Source organism: Pleurodeles waltl, chromosome 11 (genome assembly GCF_031143425.1).
Source record: "Pleurodeles waltl isolate 20211129_DDA chromosome 11, aPleWal1.hap1.20221129, whole genome shotgun sequence".
NCBI lineage: Eukaryota > Metazoa > Chordata > Amphibia > Caudata > Salamandridae > Pleurodeles > Pleurodeles waltl.
Window position 1 is genome coordinate 491,539,023 of NC_090450.1, and position 18,021 is coordinate 491,557,043.

Consider the following 18,021-nt stretch of genomic DNA (forward strand, 5'->3'; position numbering starts at 1 on the left):
GTAGCTTACTACAAAACATTCTCTGTACACTTACACCTTGTTCATGCAATTCACTCATGAGCTTTATCTACCTGCAGCTTAGCAGACTCGCCAGAGTCCATAATGTCATACTTTTGTGTCCAGGTATTTGTTGCCTCACCCACTTGTGTAGCCTGCTATCCTGATGTCTGCGACCTTCCACGCTGTTGCTACTGTCACTCTCATTCTGCTTCCTGCCTCTTCTCGTCATGCAGTGCTGCAAAACTCTGTTGGCATTGCCAACACAATTAGCTATAAATCTTTCCTTGCCCCTAGAGACCCTACCAATGTTCTTTCAAGGTTAGTGTTCTTTTATTTCCATCAGGTCCCATCAAATTGCAGGGTGATCAGATCTGCATGGACAGACAGATAAAAACAAGAAGAATGGTGGCCTGGGTGGGGCCTCTGTAAAATCATACTGGAAAGGGAAAAAGAAAGAGAGATCGTATAGTTTTTTATGACCATGTCAGTGTAGAGGAGTAGGAAGCAATGGGAATCCTTGAAAAGTGCGCTCCACTAGAGCGTGAAGAGGTACATTGGTGGAAGATTATATACTGCTGGTGCTCTGGTGTATCAGTCCTACTGATACCCACTTTTCTGTGCTGGCTAGAAAATTAGAAGAACACACATCTAAAATATCCAGTGTTTAAAAAGAATTATAAAAACACTCAAGCAAGAGAAAACACCTTAATCACAATTCGGTATTTGTGGTATGAGTTATTATCATACTGTACCCTGCACATCAAGTGTTTAAAAAGAATTATTAAAACACTCAAGCAAGAGAAAACACCTTAATCACAATTCGGTGCTTGTGGTATGAGTTATTATCATACTGTACCCCGCACACTGTGCAAATCATAGTCATGTTGTTGGTCTGCTATGTGTTAACAAATTTATAAAATGAGTCCTCTGGGTTATATCCCCTCGCTAAATCTATTCCCTGAGAAAGAAAAGTAAGTTACTTCCTGTGGCATGCTACCTCATTGGGTTTGTTCTAGTATGTGACTGTTCTGGTGTATATACCCAGGTACCTCACCTTCCACCCTGCAAATAGCACCAAAGGGAGCAAGCTATGTGCCACCATTATGGTTGTATTAGGATCATACCGAATGATGAAGCATGCCACTGTAAGCGGGTGAAAGTTAATGACTTTTTTGAGGAATACCCTTAGTGAGGTGACAGAACCAAGAGGACACACGCTCAACACAACTCATCTCTCCAAAGTGAATAACTCATCTTAGAATCTTTCTAAGTGCCATGGTTGTAGTTAATGGATTGCGAGGACGTACCAAAGTCACAATAAAAAGAATAGCACTAACCTCTCTTACCATCACAATGAACACACACAAAAGTCTTTACCTGTATGTAGAAGATCCTTGAACTTGTTATTATTTCGAATAGGTTGTCTCTCGTTAAAAGATCCCTATGAAAAGGAGAAAAAAATGATCAATGAGAGAGTTAAAGATCCACACAAAATCAAGAAATTTCAATCTATGACACATATTGTGGTGAAGAACACCATATTTTATAACTATTGTGCAATTGATGCTGCGTGTTCGACGAGGGATAAAGAGAAACATTCAGCAAATGGAAAGGCATGCAGAGAAAATTCTGGACCATATTTATACTTTTTTAGCGCCACATTTGCGTGTTTTTTTGATCCAAAATCAGCGCAAACTTACAAAATACAATTGTATTTTGGAAGTTTGCGCTGCTTTTGCGTAAAAAAATGACGCAAATGCAGCACTAAAAAAGTATAAATATGGGCCTCTATCTTTTATGTTCCCACTGTGGGGAAAAAGGAGAAACATGACGTAAGACCTGATTTGATTCTCAAATGCCCAGTAACATAGTCTTGTCAATAACTACGAACAGTTCTACGTTTTTTTAATAGCTTAAAATGTATAGGCACTGACTAACTACATGTGAAAAAAATGACATGATTTCGCCTATACAACATAGCATGGCCTACACTTCTTTATGGATAGAATTTCTCCTATACAACATTGTACAGACCACCACTGACTGACTGAAGACACCCAGGGCATGTCCTAAACCATCTTGATATATACGACTTGTCATGAAACTCTGTGCCAGTTCAAGTAGAGCTTAATTTGAGCCAGTGGTTGCTGGCAAGGCTCAGGCATTCATTTTTGGTGACCAGAACTTATTTGTCCTCAACAGACTTTGATCCAGAGCAAGAGAGAGAAAAACGCAAAAGGGGGAAAGAATCAGGAAGAGTAACATGGAAAACAGTGCCAAATAAAGAAAGGAAGTATAAAAAAGAACCAGCAAAGACAGAGCTCAAGAGGCAGTGGGGCTCTGGTAGTGGTAGATTAAAGAGGAAAGAGGTGGAATCAAAATTATGCATCCTCAGTATTCAGCACACTGACCCTCAATAGCGCCTGCCGTAGGCTTCCGAGCAAATGTTTGGGTGCTGGCACTTATTCTTTTACAAATTAAAGGGTGAGTTCAAGCAGTTACCTGGTCAAGAGAACTCATTAGTGCCAGCGCGTCGGTCCTTAATAAGTAAAATTACAAGGGGACGTGTATAGGTCGATGAACCTTTTGATTCGTATAGGGTGTTCTTACCATAGTTTTCGTACAGAATCAATAATCAACATAAAATAATCAAATACGATTAGTCAAATCCACAATCAATGGAGTCAGAAATTTTCACACACCATGAATCTTCAGCCATGTATAACCACACCTTGATTATAAGTTTAGTAAGTTTATTTCCCTTTCGTTAACAATAGTAACTCATGAATCTTAATCATCAACCCTAATCAAAACAATTTTAGTAACGCTTGTTAATCAGCAAGTCGCAGAAGACGTGATCTAATCAAAGCTTGAATCAAAAGACATTCTAAGGCATCAACACTTAACTTTAGTGAAACCCAATTCAGCAAAACTATGACATCCATCAAGTTCAGCAAAATAGTCTGTCAACCATTTGTCTCTGTAATTTGTCAGTCGTCATGAGAGTAACCTCAGCTAACACTGATTAGCATCAGCATGTGGGGCTTCATGCAAAATAATTTGGAACACAAATTTCGAAAACATCTACTTAAAGGAAAGAATTAAGTCAGCGCAGTTGGTACCTAGAAAGAAAAGGCATAAAAATGCAATTCAGTCATTGTCATATCTACCTATCCATGGTATGGGTCAGCAAGCAGAGTCAGTCTTCGTCCTCAGGTCATCAGTCGATCGGCAAACATCAGGTTCTCAGTCAGAGATTATAAACCCAATGACAGAATCTAGAATCTCTTCTTCTCAATACCGCAGTAAAATCTGAATAAGGTCTGAAGTCTTTTCCCTCTGTCACGTTGTTGAATCAAAGTTCCCCAAACCATCCCTCAATTTCCAATTGGTCAATTAATCATACGTTATTTCTCTACCCAATAATGTCCTTTTACCAAATCTATGAATTCTAATATTTCACAGTTCACACGTCATTGATTGGTCTACTTTACGATATTCTCATCATCCGGCTCGTCAGGTATCAATTTTGTTGCATCTTCATCTCCAGTCAGTGTCTTCTTTGTTCGCGTCCTGGGAAGAACCCTTTGCACATTTTACACACATTTAGTTACTTTACGAGAGACCTCAGCTCCTGTCTGTCGGTTCCCATAGAAAGCTTCTGCTAAGCATTTTATTAAAACAATGCGCATTTCACAGTTAGTTCACTCTGTCAGCATTTTGTATTAAACGCTAAGAAATATGGCTTCTACATGAGGCCTGGCAAAACTAGGCCAAGACACTCGTTAAGTTAAGGCCTCCAGTTAATAAGCAAGAACATATTCCATAACCCTTTAATATAACATATTAGTACATTGATCTAATACATTTTCAATATTTCATATGGATTAATAGTTGTTTAGAACATTTCTTGAACACCGGTGGCCATTCTTCGAGGTCACAATTTCAAACGTGCACATTATTTTTTCTACGTTGTTCATTTTTCTACTTAAGTCATCATTCAAAATGCGTAACTATTCACTTATAATTTTTAATTAAGACATATGCTTCAGTAATAGTAAACTGAATAAGGGTGAACATAAGAGCTCTATGTCACTTAACAAGAAATGGGTAGAACTGCCTGTTAAAGAACAACAAAATATTTTGTCTTCCTCTTTGGCATTCCATTTTCTTCTCGCTGGACTATTTTGAAAATAGTTTTAATTGATAGCTGCTAGACTGGTTACAGACTGTATCTAGTGTTTGATTATAAAAATAAATTCCTTATGTTTCAGAAAAACGAAGCCTTCAATATGTAGTTCAGTGGCTGGAATACTGCTTTCGAGATCCTTGTGTGAAATGTATTTAAACGTTTAATTTATACTTAGATTGGAACCTTCAGATTGGCTAGCAAAAGGGTATCAAAGTCATGTATTGCTTTAACAAACCAATCACATCTTTTTTTGGGCTTAATTCATTAGCTGCAGTGCTCCGGGTGCAACTTAAATGTTACATTTGTAAACCTGGACAAGTCAACCTTTCATTCTTCTGAAATGTATAAAATGAGTACCGTTGTGATTAGTTAGAACGGCATCCACTATTAGCCCGCAGGTGGGCAGGTTACAACACGACTGAGAACGGTGGCTTTTAATCTACAGCATGTTAATGCTACCCGCATGATGCTACTCAACTGAGTGACGATAAGCTGACATTTGAAGTGTGGTGACCCCGCAGCTGTCAATTACTTTTATGAATTAAAAAAAACGTTGCGCTTCCCTCTACGATTGTTGCAAACGTTATGTGAAGCTTTTTAGTAAACAATTGAAGCTTTGTCAGTGAATCATTAATAGTTAAAGAAAGCTAGAATAGAAATGGTTGACATATTATATTTACAAATATGCACGAAAAATCAAGGTTGACTGGTAGAAGTAATAAAAGGTATTTATAAAATTTATACATTTATAACTTTTTTTAAAAAGCTGTAAAATGTATTGCAGAGTTTTAAAATAGTTTAGATTCCATGCTGTTTTGACTTTAGAAAATGTGATGAACAGGCAGGCTAACAGGTAAGCTCAGCGAGCTAAGTGCTTACTACAGCCATCTGGTATGATCTGCAGGTCATGAGTTTCAATACCAGCAAGCACATCTCAGCCTTTCATCATTTTGAAGTCAATATGTTGAGTACCCTTACATTACTGTTTACACTCCTAAATAGAAGCTGTGGGGCGTAGTGCTATATGAAAAATAAGTTCTTAATGATTTAATGCTTAAGGACTAAGGAGCACATTATTCTTAAAATTATATAAAAATAGTGTTGATGATTTATAAATCAATGACAACAGTTTTATCAAACTCAGAACTTCAACTGTATAGCCTTAGTGCATGTGTATGCATGGGACATTAGACTCTTTCTCATTTGAGAAATGTGCCTTTCTCCCCTTCTTCTAACAGTTCGAATTAATCGAAGAAAACATTAGAGGCAATTATTTTATGCTATGGTATGTAAATTTGTATGGCACATTTTACCACCTGGGAGGGTATCCAGGTGCTGGAGGAGGAATGTAGGTCTGGCGGTGCTCTTAGCTGAACAGCAAGATCTTCAGTTTCTTACAGAAACTGAGAAATGGAGTGGCAGTCCTGATATCTTGAGAAAGTTCATTCCGTTTTTTTGAGGCAATGAAGAAGGCATGCCCTCCTGACTTGTTTCAGCAGATGCGGGGGACTTGTGCGAGGGAGAGAGAGGTGGAGCATGGCTGTCTGAAAGGTTGGTAGAGTTGGTCATTGAGATATGCTGGTCCTGTGTTGGAGAGGGCTTTGTAGGTGTGGATGAGCAGCTTGAATTGGGAATATTTCTGGATAGGTAGCCAGTGTAGTTCAGTGGAGTTAAGTGAATGCTTCCAGGGATGTCTAGGATGCCTTTGGTGGCAGTGTTTTGAACGGTCTGGAATCTTTGTGTGAGCTCGTTGGAGATGCAGACATAGAGTCTGTTGCTGGAGTCGAGTCTGCTGGTTATGTGGGTCGAGCAGGATGACAGTGGCATTTTTCCTCTGTCCATGATGGACCAGATGTCACCTGTTGCTGTCAGGAGGGTGGTTTCTATGCTATGGTTGTTGCAGAACCTCGACTGGGTGGAGTCCAGGAGATGGTGCTTTTCAAGATAGAGCTGCTTGCTGATCTTTCCCCAGGTCTTTAGCTTGGGAAAGGCAGGAGCAAGATGGGCCTGTACTTGATGAGATTTTTCGGGTTGGCTGTGGGTTTCTTCAGGAGAGCTGTGACGTCTGCGTGATTCCAGCTGTCCAGAAAATTCCTGCTGAGGATGGAGGAGTTGATGATGATTGTGAGGATGGCATTGATCAGTGTGCTTCGCAGGCTGTAGATGTGGTGAAGGCAGAGATCTGTGGGAGACCCTGAGTGGATGGTCTGCATGATTCTGGTAGTATCACCTGTGGTGACAGGGCTCTAGCTTGTTAGTAGGTGGGTTCTCCTGGTAGTGGAGGGGGGGTTGCGTGAAGGCCACCACTATCGACCATCAAAATAATCTTGAGAGTTCCAATCACACCTGAGCTACCTTTTGCCTTTTAGCTTAATGGCAACAGGTTGCAGGGAGCTTACTCTTCTAATCTAACCACTCAGAAGAACTGACCAGGTTCCTGGTTGTGGTAGGCTTGGAATATTGCAGAAGTGGACTTTACTCCGGGAAAACCAGTGAAAACTGAGCAAGTGAAATTGCCCTTTCATCTGACCTGAGAATCAAGAGAATAATGCCTGTTGAAAGTGTGGACGGACATCTATGTGGTACCTGGCAGATGACCAATACAGGAATACACTTTTACCAGTGTTGCAGTGGCAGCCTTTGTTTGGCAGAATGAGCTCTCACAAGTTTCTCATTTGGCCCAGGAATAGCATATGTTTTTGCATAAGATAATTCACATGGAAACGGTTCATTTCTGCACTGCCTTCCCCTTCTTAGCACTGGCAAAGCCAATAAAAAGTTGGTCATCCACCCAGTACTCTTTCATCCACTTGATGTAAAAACTAAAAGCCCTTTTCGGGCAAAACCAGAAAAGCTTCTTCTACTTAGAGGGTTGATGAGAACAAACCATCATGGAGAATGATGGTCTGTCTCAGATGGAAGTGAGTCACCACCTTCGACAGAAAAGCAGCATGACTTTGCAGCACCAATTATCCAGAAAACAGGCCTTCAGCTCATTCACACAGCACACAGAAGTAATTACAATAAGGAATACCATCTTAATGCTCAGCAGTCTCTGATGGAAACTGTCCATGGGCTTGAAGGAAGTGCGCATTAAGAACATAAAGATCAAACTGAGGTCCAATTGAGGCATAAGGAAGGATGCATGGTGAAAATGTATGTAAGTCCACTTAAAAATACTTCAATAATGAAGGTTGCTGGACTAACACAGAAAGGCTGAAAGGGCTGACAAATAACCTTTAACATTGCCCTTTCACAAAGCCTTGCTGGGTCAGTGATAGCAGAAACTACAAAACATGCAACAGCTTTGCCTGCAGATTGTCAACTTGATGGTCTCCACACCAGACCTCAAACTTCGCTCAACAATCAGAATACACAGACTTAGGGGAAGAGTGTCTAGCTGCAAGCATAACACCCTCTAACCACAAAAGGGAAATTAAATTCACCTAGTTGGCGCTGCGCAACCTCCAGGTATGGAGGTGCAGGTTTCAATGATTCAAGTGTAGGAACTTGTCCTGTTGCTGAGTCAAGAGGTCCTCCTGAAGAGGCAGACAGGGCGAAGGGCAAATGCTCACGCTCAATAGACTGGGGTATCGTACTCTCCCAGCCCCATCTGAAGCAGTCAGTATGATCTAAGCCCAGTCTTTCCTGATCTTCAGAACTCAAGGCATAAGAGGCAGAAGTGAGAAGGCATACAGTAGACCTACATGGAACGCATCTACTAGGAAACATCCTGGCCAAACGTTGTAATATTACATGTTCTTGATGATGGTGAAAAGATCTAAAGAAGACATGGTTTAGTGGGTAAAGATGTGTTGAGCCATCTACAGATGCGGACGTCAATCGTGCTCTGCCTGCTGACGTGCTGAGCTTGACCGCCCTTGCATTTAGAAAACCTACCAAATGGTTGGCCATTGGGGAGATCTAGCAGAGATGCAGTGCCTCCTTACACAGGATCCATGTTCCCAATCCGCTCTGCTTGTGGCAGTTCCACTTGGCAATTGTAGAGTCATTTAAGACATGAATGGAATATCCCTTGATGGAAAGGAGGAAGGCCTGCTGAGCCACCGAAAATCCCCTGATGTTGACCTTTCCCAAATAACCACATCAATCCAGAAACTATTCATCAATCACTACTGTGAGCTTTGAATGGGGTAGGAGAATACCATGCTGCATGTCAGGTTGGCCAACATGCAACACTGAGCGTCCTGGCTGCCTCATTCAAAATGCAGTTCTTGTCCAAAGGCAGCCCTTGTGCTGTGCCTCCTACAGACAGAGGTTCCACTGCAAGGCCCACATGTGCCAATGAACATATTCCCATGGATACAGGGGCCCAAAAGGATGCACAAGGCCAAGAGGTCAAGAGTCTAAAAACCTTCTGTGCAGGAACCTAGGAGTGAGGCCAACACATCAGGATTATAATCTAATAGTCCTGGAATTGCTGCACTGCTGTGTACAGGATGCCCCCTCTGAAGGGGAATCCTTCGTATAGCCTTCTGTTGTGAGCCTTGCTTCAGGAGACAGTGATTGAGGTATGGGGATATATGTACCACTGACTGACTACGATATAGCTTTTTTTTTTTCTTATGGCGGGTAGGAGTGGGCAACACATGCAATGGGCAGGAAAGGACACAGACAGATGGATGGTGGGAAGTTGGGGGAAGAAGCAACACAGACAATGGGAGGATAGGAGGTGGGAGGAAGAAGCAACTCTGACAATGGGAGTTCAGAAGGAAAGAAGAAACACAAGCAGTGGAGGATGGTAGGGAAAAAGCACTATGGAAAACAGGCGCTATGATGAAGCAGGGCTGGCCGCGTCATAGATTGGTGGATGGTGGTTCAATAGAGATACTAGAAGGCTGTTAGGTGGGTTAGAAGAAGTAAAATGGGCAACGGATGGTGGGAGGTGGCATGGAAGAAGCAGCACAGACAAAGGGAGTGTGTGAGGTGTGAGGAGGTAGCAACATGGAAAGCAGGAAGGTGGGAAGAACAACAACAATGAATGACAGGGTAAGAAGAAAAACTGGCACCACAGTCACAGCACTAGCAACAGGACACCAGTCAAATAAAACAATCAGTGCTTCGTCCATGACACACAGGAAGTGAAAACTGGTATCCGCTGGCCAATTAGGAGGCAGCAAATGAGACTGATGGTGAGGTAAATGAGTGGTAAGCAATGGGTAGGATTCAAACCACTGTTAGTAAATATAGGGGGTCATTACAACCTTGGCGGTGTTGCGGGAGCCAGAATACCGCCATTGCTGGTGGTATGGCTGGCTCCCTATTTTGACTTATCTGCTGGCCCAGCGGAAAAGTCACATCAACATTGCCGCCGGCTCGTAATTGAGCCGGCGGCAATGCTGATGTGCAGCGGGTGCAGTAGCACCCGTCGTGCATTTCACTGCCCGAAATTCGGGCAGTGAAATGCGCGACAGGGCTCTGCCTGGGGGCTCCTGCACTGCCCATGGCAAGTGAATGGGCAGTGCAGGGGCCCCCAGGGGCCCCCTGAGTCCCCTTACCGCCAGCCTCTTCCTGGCGGTGCAAACCACCAGAAACAGGCTGGCGGTAGGGGAGTCATAATCCCCAGGGCAGCGCTGCCCTGGGGGATTATCACCGCCGGGGCTAAAATGGCGGTATACCGCCGGCCCCGGCGGTGTGACCGCGGCGCTACCGCCGCGGTCCAAATACGCCGGGAGGCACCGCCAGCCTGTTGGCGGTGCTCCCATCGTTTTGGCCCTGGCGGTCAAAGACCGCCAGGGTCATAATGACCACCATAGTCTCTTGCAAGTGACAAAGCATGCATACTCTACTAGACAAGACCTCAAAAAAAGGGCTGGTCTCCAAATGTGGTTATGGCACATGGCTACCGAGCTACTGGGCAAGCTATGGGGAGAGGTAACATGACTTCGACCAGGTCACCATCCAGTTACCATTGGCTTTCATTAAAAAGCAGTATGGGCTCTGAGGTTACATCTCTAGGATGCAATATTTTTATTAGAAGGTTTGCTTTAGTGTCTATAGTTTGTAACTGAAGATCTAACACCTCTGCTACTCTGTGGACTTCTACCACAAAATAGGCACTTTTCTCAGTGGTGGGGCCCAGTGGGAAGCCAAACACATTTCCAGGGAAGTATTTAGACAACTGGCTTTCTGTAGATCTAAATACAGACCAGCATCAGTGTAACGATGAGTAAATTGTCTGCTTTCTCATTGTCATCATTGTCATGTGAAGAATTTTAAAGCTCTTGAACAGTGTCAAAATTGGATCCGAACAGGGCTTCCAGCCTATGATAATATTGGTGTTTAGGCTGGTTTTCATCCAAAGTTGTGGGCTGTGCCTTGGTAATTGTGTAGCAAGGAACTGAAATGGACTTCTGAATTAGATCCAATGTGGGCATTTCTGGAGCTGGGTGAACCAGCACCAGAGCAATTAAAACCAACAAGGCCTTCAGCGCAGTAGTGGAGGCATGGGCTGAAGCTGACAGGGAGACAGGTGGATCCCTTTTTTGTGCATCAGGAATCATTTATTGAATGACATAGAATCGGGGTCAAGCCCCAGACACCACACTCGGACATTGAGTGGATCTATGACTGCCATTTACTTCCTGCAGCCAGGATTTGAAATAAGTGGTCTTTGGGGAAGATATTATCCTAGCACACTGTCTTGCCGAAAAACACAATGGGGGTCATTCCGACCCTGGCGGTCATAGACCGGCAGGGCCGGGGACCGCGGATGCACCGCCAACAGGCTGGCGGTGCATCCAGGCCAATTCTACCGCCGCGGTCAGAAAAGGGAAACCGGCGGTTTCCCGCCGGTTTTCCCCTGGCCTGAGGAATCCTCCATGGCGGCGCCATGGGGATTCCGACCCCCTTCCCGCCAGCCTGGTTCTGGCGGTTTTGACCGCCAGAACCTTGCTGGTGGGAACGGGTGTCGTGGGGTGTCGGGTGTCGTGGGGCCCCTGGGGGACGGGTGTCGTGGGGTGTCGTGGGGCCCCTGCAGTGCCCATGCCAATGGCATGGGCACTGCAGGGGCCCCCTAACAGGGCCCCACAAAGATTTTCAGTGTCTGCATAGCAGACACGGAAAATCGCGACGGGTGCAACTGCACCCGTCGCACCCTTTCCACTCTGCCGGCTCCATTCGGAGCCGGCATCCTCGTGGAAGGGGGTTTCCCGCTGGGCGGGCGGACTTCTGGCGGTCGCCCGCCAGCCCAGCGGGAAATTCAGAATGACCGCTGCGGTCTTTCGACCGCGGTACGGTCTTCTGGCGGTTCCCGCCAGGCCGGCGGCATCCGCCGCCGGCGGGGGTCAGAATGACCCCCAATATCTGGTAAGTGAAAAATGACAAAAGTTTGGAGAGGAGCTTTGGATTCATATTAAAAGGCAAGAAAGAAAGAAAACTGATGTCATAGCGTGGCGGTGGAAACTACAAATGGCTCTATGCCATCATTTCACAGGCGGTGCAAGTTTGCTGAGGAATCTCATAGGACCAATCACTTTGAAAAATTGAGGGATCTAGAGTTAGAAGTACCCATCAGTAACACTCTGTTGCCAGAAGAAAAAAAGATGGAACACACTAGAGAGACGGTAGATATGACCGGCTTATGTAAGTAATCCTTACTGCAGATCACACTATCTGTTTGGGTCCCCAGCTTTGACAACTCTGCCACTATGTTTCTTTACCTGACAGACCAAAAGAAAATCAGTGCTTGGCATTAGGCAAACCCATTTACAAGAAGTTTGAAATTTGTGAGTATGCCCAAGCTGTTCCAGTTACTCCCTCCAAAGAACCTGGGGACTGATGGGACTTTGTGGGATTGTACACAACTGAGCACGAGCAGCCAAGCTACCTTTTTTCATTAGAAAAGTATACTGCTCATAGGTAAAGAGTGAGGTTACCCAAACTACTTGAATGGCAGGACTGGCCAGAAGTCTTTAGAGAAGGCATAAGGGCATATGGTGGAAAAGTCTGACATTTCTTTTTTCTCTGTGTGTCAAGTTCTATATCAATATGGCCACTTTCTCTATTGAGTCTAATACTGGCAGTAATGTATGCTTCTAACCTCTGCTAACTTGTGTTTTTAGAGAAACTGAGTCACATCCTTTGCCCCCTTGCCGATTAGACCAAATCCCTCCGTGATGAGTTACCCTCTCCCGCCAGTGGAAACTCATCTCTTCTGCTCCCCCTCTGAGCAGCAAGCAAATGCTCTGACGTGACCACAAGGTGTCAAAAGGCAACAGCGCAGAACTCTACTAAACAAAGAAGTAAATTAATAAATATATAATCATTGTTAAACGCTTCATCGAATGCTGTGTGCACAGATCGCTAATGCAGAAGCCCTGCACTAGGTAACCACATGACAAATTAAAATCCAGTTTCCCCTCACACCAAATGCCTAATATTGGCCAATGCTTGCTATCTCCTTGAACCCCAACTCACTTATCTAGGCATAAACCAGCCTGATTATTACGTTAAACTTTGTACGTAGATATTGTGAGAAAGTAGCCTCTTTCTAGCATGGTCACCCCCATTTTTGGTTTGTTTGTCCGTGTGTTTTGACTGTGTCACTGGGATCCTGCTAGTCAGGACCCCAGTGCTTATGGTTTATGGCCTACTTGTCAGTATGTATCACTATTTTCGTCAGTATGCTTTATGGTGTCACTGGGATCTTGCTAACCAGGACCCCAGTGGTTTTGCTCTCTCTGGTTCCAAATTTGTCCTTATATACTGGTAATCCAGTATGTCACTCCAAATTGGCATACTGGACCCCCATTATAAGTCCCTAGTATATAGTACCTAGGTACCCAGGGCATTGGGGTTCCAGGGGATGCTTATGGGCTGCAGCATTTCTTTTGCCACTCATAAGGAGCTCATACAAAGGCTTCTACAGGACTGTAATTGCAGTCTGTGTGAAATAGTGCATGCACTATTTCAAATCCATTCTCACTGCACCAGGTCACTTTGTAAGTCACCTTTATATCAAGTCTTCCAACCCTTAAGGCTGGGTGCAAAGTACATGTGTGTGAGCTCACCCCTGCACTAGCAGAGGGCCCCCCACATTGTCCAGGCCCATTTTCCCAAACTTCCTGAGTGCGGGGAAGACATGCCCATAGGTCAATGCCTATGTACAGCTTCACAATGGTAACTTCAAACACGGCCAAGTAAGGTGTCAACTGGGAATTGTACTCCAATACTGATTCCAGTATTGGTTGCACAATTCCATGAACTCTGGGGGCTCCACAGTGGATCACCAGCACTGCCATACCAGCCTTCTGAGGTTTTCATTGCACCCTTCTAAGGGTTTTCACTGCAGCCGAAACTGCTGCCACCTCACAGACAGGCTTCTGCCCTCCTGGGGGGCTGAGCAGCTCAATCTCAGGAAAGCAGAACAATGCATTTCCTTTAGGAGAGGGGTGTTACACCCTCCCCCTTTGAAAATAGGTATAACAGGCATGGGAGGGGTATCCACCCAGAGCCTCTGGAAATGCTTTGAAAGGCACAGATGGTGCCCTCCTTGCATAATCCAGTCTACAGCGGCTCAGGGACCCCAGTCCCTGCTCTGGTGCGAAACTGGACAAAGGAAAGGGGAGTGACCCCTCCCTTGTCCATCACCACACCAGGGGTGGTGCCCAAAGCTCCTCCACAGTGTCCCTGGGTTTTGCCATCTTGGATTCCAAGGTGGTGGGGCACTCTGGGAGCATCTGAGTGGCCAGTGCCAGCAAGTGACGTCAAAGACCCCTCCTGATAGGTGCTTACCTGGCTAGGTGACCAATCCCCCTCTGAGGTCTATTTAGGGTCTCTCCTCTGAGGGTTTCTTCAGATTCAGATTGCAAGACTACAGCAGGAGTCCTCTGTATCCTTTACTTCATCTACTACCGACGGATCAACCGCTGTCTGCTCCAGGAACTCTACAAAACTGGAACAAAGAAGCTAAGACAACTTCTGCAACAATGTAACTTCATCTCCTGTCAGCAACTGCAACAGTTTCCAGGTCGTGCATCCTCCGAGGACTGCCTATCTTCGGCCTGCACCAGAAGTACTGAAGGACTCTCCTGTGGAATGACTGAGTCATTTCCCTGCAGCGACGACCAGTGGCTTGGGTCCCCTCTCCAGATGACAGGCTTGGATCCAGCAACATGGGTGGTGGACTAAAGTGATTCCGACAGTCCCAAAGTCCAGCTGTCCAACTTTGGTGGAGGTAAGAGCTTGCCTCCCCACGCAAGACAGTACCCCGTGCACTGTGTGACTAGCAGTTGCCAAGGCTTGTGTGCAACCTTCCAAGAAGTTCTTCATGCACAGCACAGCTTAGGCCCCCTGCACTCCATGCTGTGACGCACAGCTTCCTGAGTGGTTCTCCGGCGGCATGGGAATCCTTTTTGTCGTGCTTCGTGGGCCTCCATTTGCACCTCCTTTGCCCCCGTGCTGTGGGACTCCCGTGCATGATGCCTGGTCTTCTGATGGCTCTCTGAGTTTCTGAGAGCCCTCTCTGTCACCTCCTCCCCCTCCTGGTCCCGGGCAGCGCCATTTTCCATCAACCCCGAGCTTTGCGTGTGCCAAGGCTTGTTGCCGGAATCCAGGGACGCAAACCAGACTGCATTCACCCATCCGGCGTGGGACATCTTCTGCACCAACCAGGAACCTGCATCTGTCTTCTTTGGTTCAATACTGACTTTGTCTTCACACCAGTGGTTCTTGTTTTGCACCTTCATCCGGGTTAGCAGGGGCTCCTGTTCTCCCTGGACTCTTCAGTGCTTCTTGGACTTGGTCCTCTTCTTCCACAGATTTTCAGGTCCAGGAATCCATCGTTGGTGTCTTGCAGTCTCTTCTGGTTCTTGCATTATCTTCTATCATGACTTCTAGTGTGTTTTAGGAAGATCTTGCTGTGTTTTACTCCTGTTTACCTGGGCTCTGGGGTGGGGTATTTTACTTACCTTTGGTGTTTTCTTACACTTTCCAGCACCCGTCTACACACTACACGTGCCTAGTTGGGAAACTGACTTTCGCATTCCACTATTTTAGTATATGGTTTGTGTTCCCCCTAGGCCCATTACAACCTACTGTGATTTTCACTGTTTGCACTATATTCTGACTATTTACTTACCTGTGTTTGGTTACTAGTGTATATTTTGTGTAATTTACTTACCTTCCAAGGGAGTGTAGTCTCCAAAGTATTTCTGGCATTGTGTGACTAAAATAAAGTACCTTTATTTTTGTAACACTGAGTATTGTCTTTCATGTGTATGAGTACTGTGTGACTACAGTGGTATTGCAAGAGCTTTGCATGTCTCCTAGTTCAACCTTGGCTGCTCTGCCTACAGCTACCTCTAGACAGTGTGGCTTCTAGATACTGACTACATTTTACCAATAATGGATAACTGGACCTGGTATAAGGTGTAAGTACCTTTGATATCCACACCAAACCAGGCCAGCCTCCTACAGATATGCATATCGTTCAAGAGTTAGAACACAAAATGCTTGAAGGCAACACTCAGTTTTCATCACTTCAAGTACTTACACCACGTTTGCCGTTGTAGTCACTTTACAGTGAAGTCCTGTAAAATCACCAGTGTCAGGGGTTTCCCCAAAGCAGCCATGACGTATTATGGAATTTCTGTTTGAGGGATCACATGCAATATGTCATTGCCAGAGGTGAAGCAAGACTACACTTTGCATGTGGAGAGTGATCAAGTCAGCACATGCAGAATCAGTTTAAACAACTCTAAATGCCATGTTCGTATTCTTTTGCTTACTATCCTGATTTGCGAATGGTAACAGTAGAGCTCAAGAACCTACTTGCTAACCCATGGGGGTTACATCAGTAGGCCTGACAGATGATGTAACATCTACCATAAGAGTTGATGAGATGCCTGCAAGTGGCACCCATCAATTAGGCTTACAGTATGTGCAATAAGGAAAGACTCCTCTCTCTGTTGTAGCATTCTGTAATGGCACCTCCACTGACACTATAGACTACATAGAGTACATGCGCTTGTGTGCTATATGCTGCATGCAGTGGTTGTAAAGTACATATGTTTTTAACATAGGCCATGTGTATGTGTTGTGGCAAATGCATGTTTGGTCTGTGATCAAGGTGGTTTACAGGCTTGGCCTTAAAGCCAGATGCCCACAGTTCTATTAGTTGTATCTTCATAATACATACCTCGATTTCAATTCATGCAGGACTCCGAAGTTACAACTCTAATTTGTCATCTCTTAAGAGCAATGTCATGCTTGGGTATAAGCTCTGCTTAAATGATTATGCAACTGTGGGCTGAGGCTGCTGCAGAGCATATGTAAGTTTCTGAAATTGGACACTGATTCCTTCAACTGCCATAAGCTTGGCAGAAAACATGGCCTCAGGCCCCAACAATGTCCAATGTGTCAAACCTACAGCTCCCAAGGAAATAGACTCTAAGACTGCAGTTTTCCAGGCATGGGTAGATCCTGTAGGATCTTCATTAATAACATGGTGTCTCTGACTTCATTTTTCAGAGTCCTTCAAAGAAGGATGACAAAGTGGTATTGAATGGGGAGCACCTCCTTCCATTCTGCAACACCAGCAACTTATTATTGGCAAAAACAAAAAATAAATATTTCAACCCTCAGAAACCAATAGACCAACCATTGATGCCACTTTCACTGTGCTAGTAGATGACCTCATCCAACAACAGACCGACAAGGAATGAGCACTAGTTGCCTAGGCCCATGATGTTCCTGGCACTGCCAAAGAACATAGATACCCTTATATCAAACAGAAGGCAATTGCATTCCTGTGTGAGTGTTGTCATTTCATATTTATCTCTCTACAACAGTTTCCAAGCCTATACTGGTCATAAGCCATGTATCTATTCTTCATCAAAACATCTGCCCAGGATCGAGAAGTAGATTTTGGAATTCTAGGAGTGCTTGTTCAACACAGATCATACAGTTAAATAAAAGACTTCAGACCCAGCACTAACTGGCTGGTATTCCAAATATTGAGTTGTGTGTAATTTCCTTTGCCCTTTATAGGGTTCAAAAAATGCTTCTTTCCCTCGGGTTGATTGATCTTTTCGCTCAGTGAAGAGTGTGAAAACCATTTACAAACAATTCTAAACCAAACAGCAAATTTAAACACCAGAACCCATGTGGCAACAGAAGAAAACTCCAATCAATTAAAGTTTCAAAGCTTTATTTTATAACCACAAGGACAAAGTCATATAAATTGTGCGCAGAATCAAATTGCAAAGCTAAATGAATACCATAGGCTGACCAAATCCATGAAACAAATGTAATCTACTCAACATCAACACCATTAGACATTCAAGACGAACAATGCATATTAATAAAGCAATCACTTGTGAGACAGAAACATGTTGCAGCTCAGACAATGAATTCGTTAGTCAAGACAATTTGAAAAGATTTAGAATTCAGGGATTGGGACATAGGTTCTCCCTACTGCTAACCAGATCAGGACAAGCATGTGTTGGAGCGGGCTACACATGCGGGCATAGTAAAAAAATAAAAAAGAAAAGACAAAAATTATTTGGAAAACATCTATCTTCGGCTAAGGTAAACTAACTTAGAAACATAAAACACAGGTGCCAGCATGCTAACTCTACTCAGAAAGCAAGTAAGGAGGAAATAAAATTTGTGTTAGAATATACTTTTTCTAGGTTCAGCATTCAATTCAATTTCATCAGCAATGCATGTAGATCATCCGCAAAGTATGTTAGAAGCACCGTCAGGGGGAAAAGTGCAGAACACAGGCTGCACATGGAAACCAAGAAACGTCCAATGGGACAAGTTAACAGAACAAGATTCAAGAGGGAACTGCCACTGAAACTTAC

The 18,021-nt window shown here is 44.3% G+C and overlaps 1 protein-coding gene across 5 annotated transcripts in view; it reads right to left on the minus strand.

Annotated features, from left to right (window-relative positions):
• PLEKHA2 (pleckstrin homology domain containing A2) overlaps positions 1 to 18,021 on the minus strand; it is a 766,829-nt gene that overhangs the window by 67,644 nt on the left and 681,164 nt on the right. For all 5 annotated transcript variants that reach the window (XM_069213872.1, XM_069213873.1, XM_069213875.1 and 2 more), the window contains one exon: positions 1,378 to 1,441. In XM_069213872.1, coding sequence (XP_069069973.1) covers positions 1,378 to 1,441 — 64 coding nt within the window. The remainder of the gene's footprint in view (positions 1 to 1,377; positions 1,442 to 18,021) is intronic.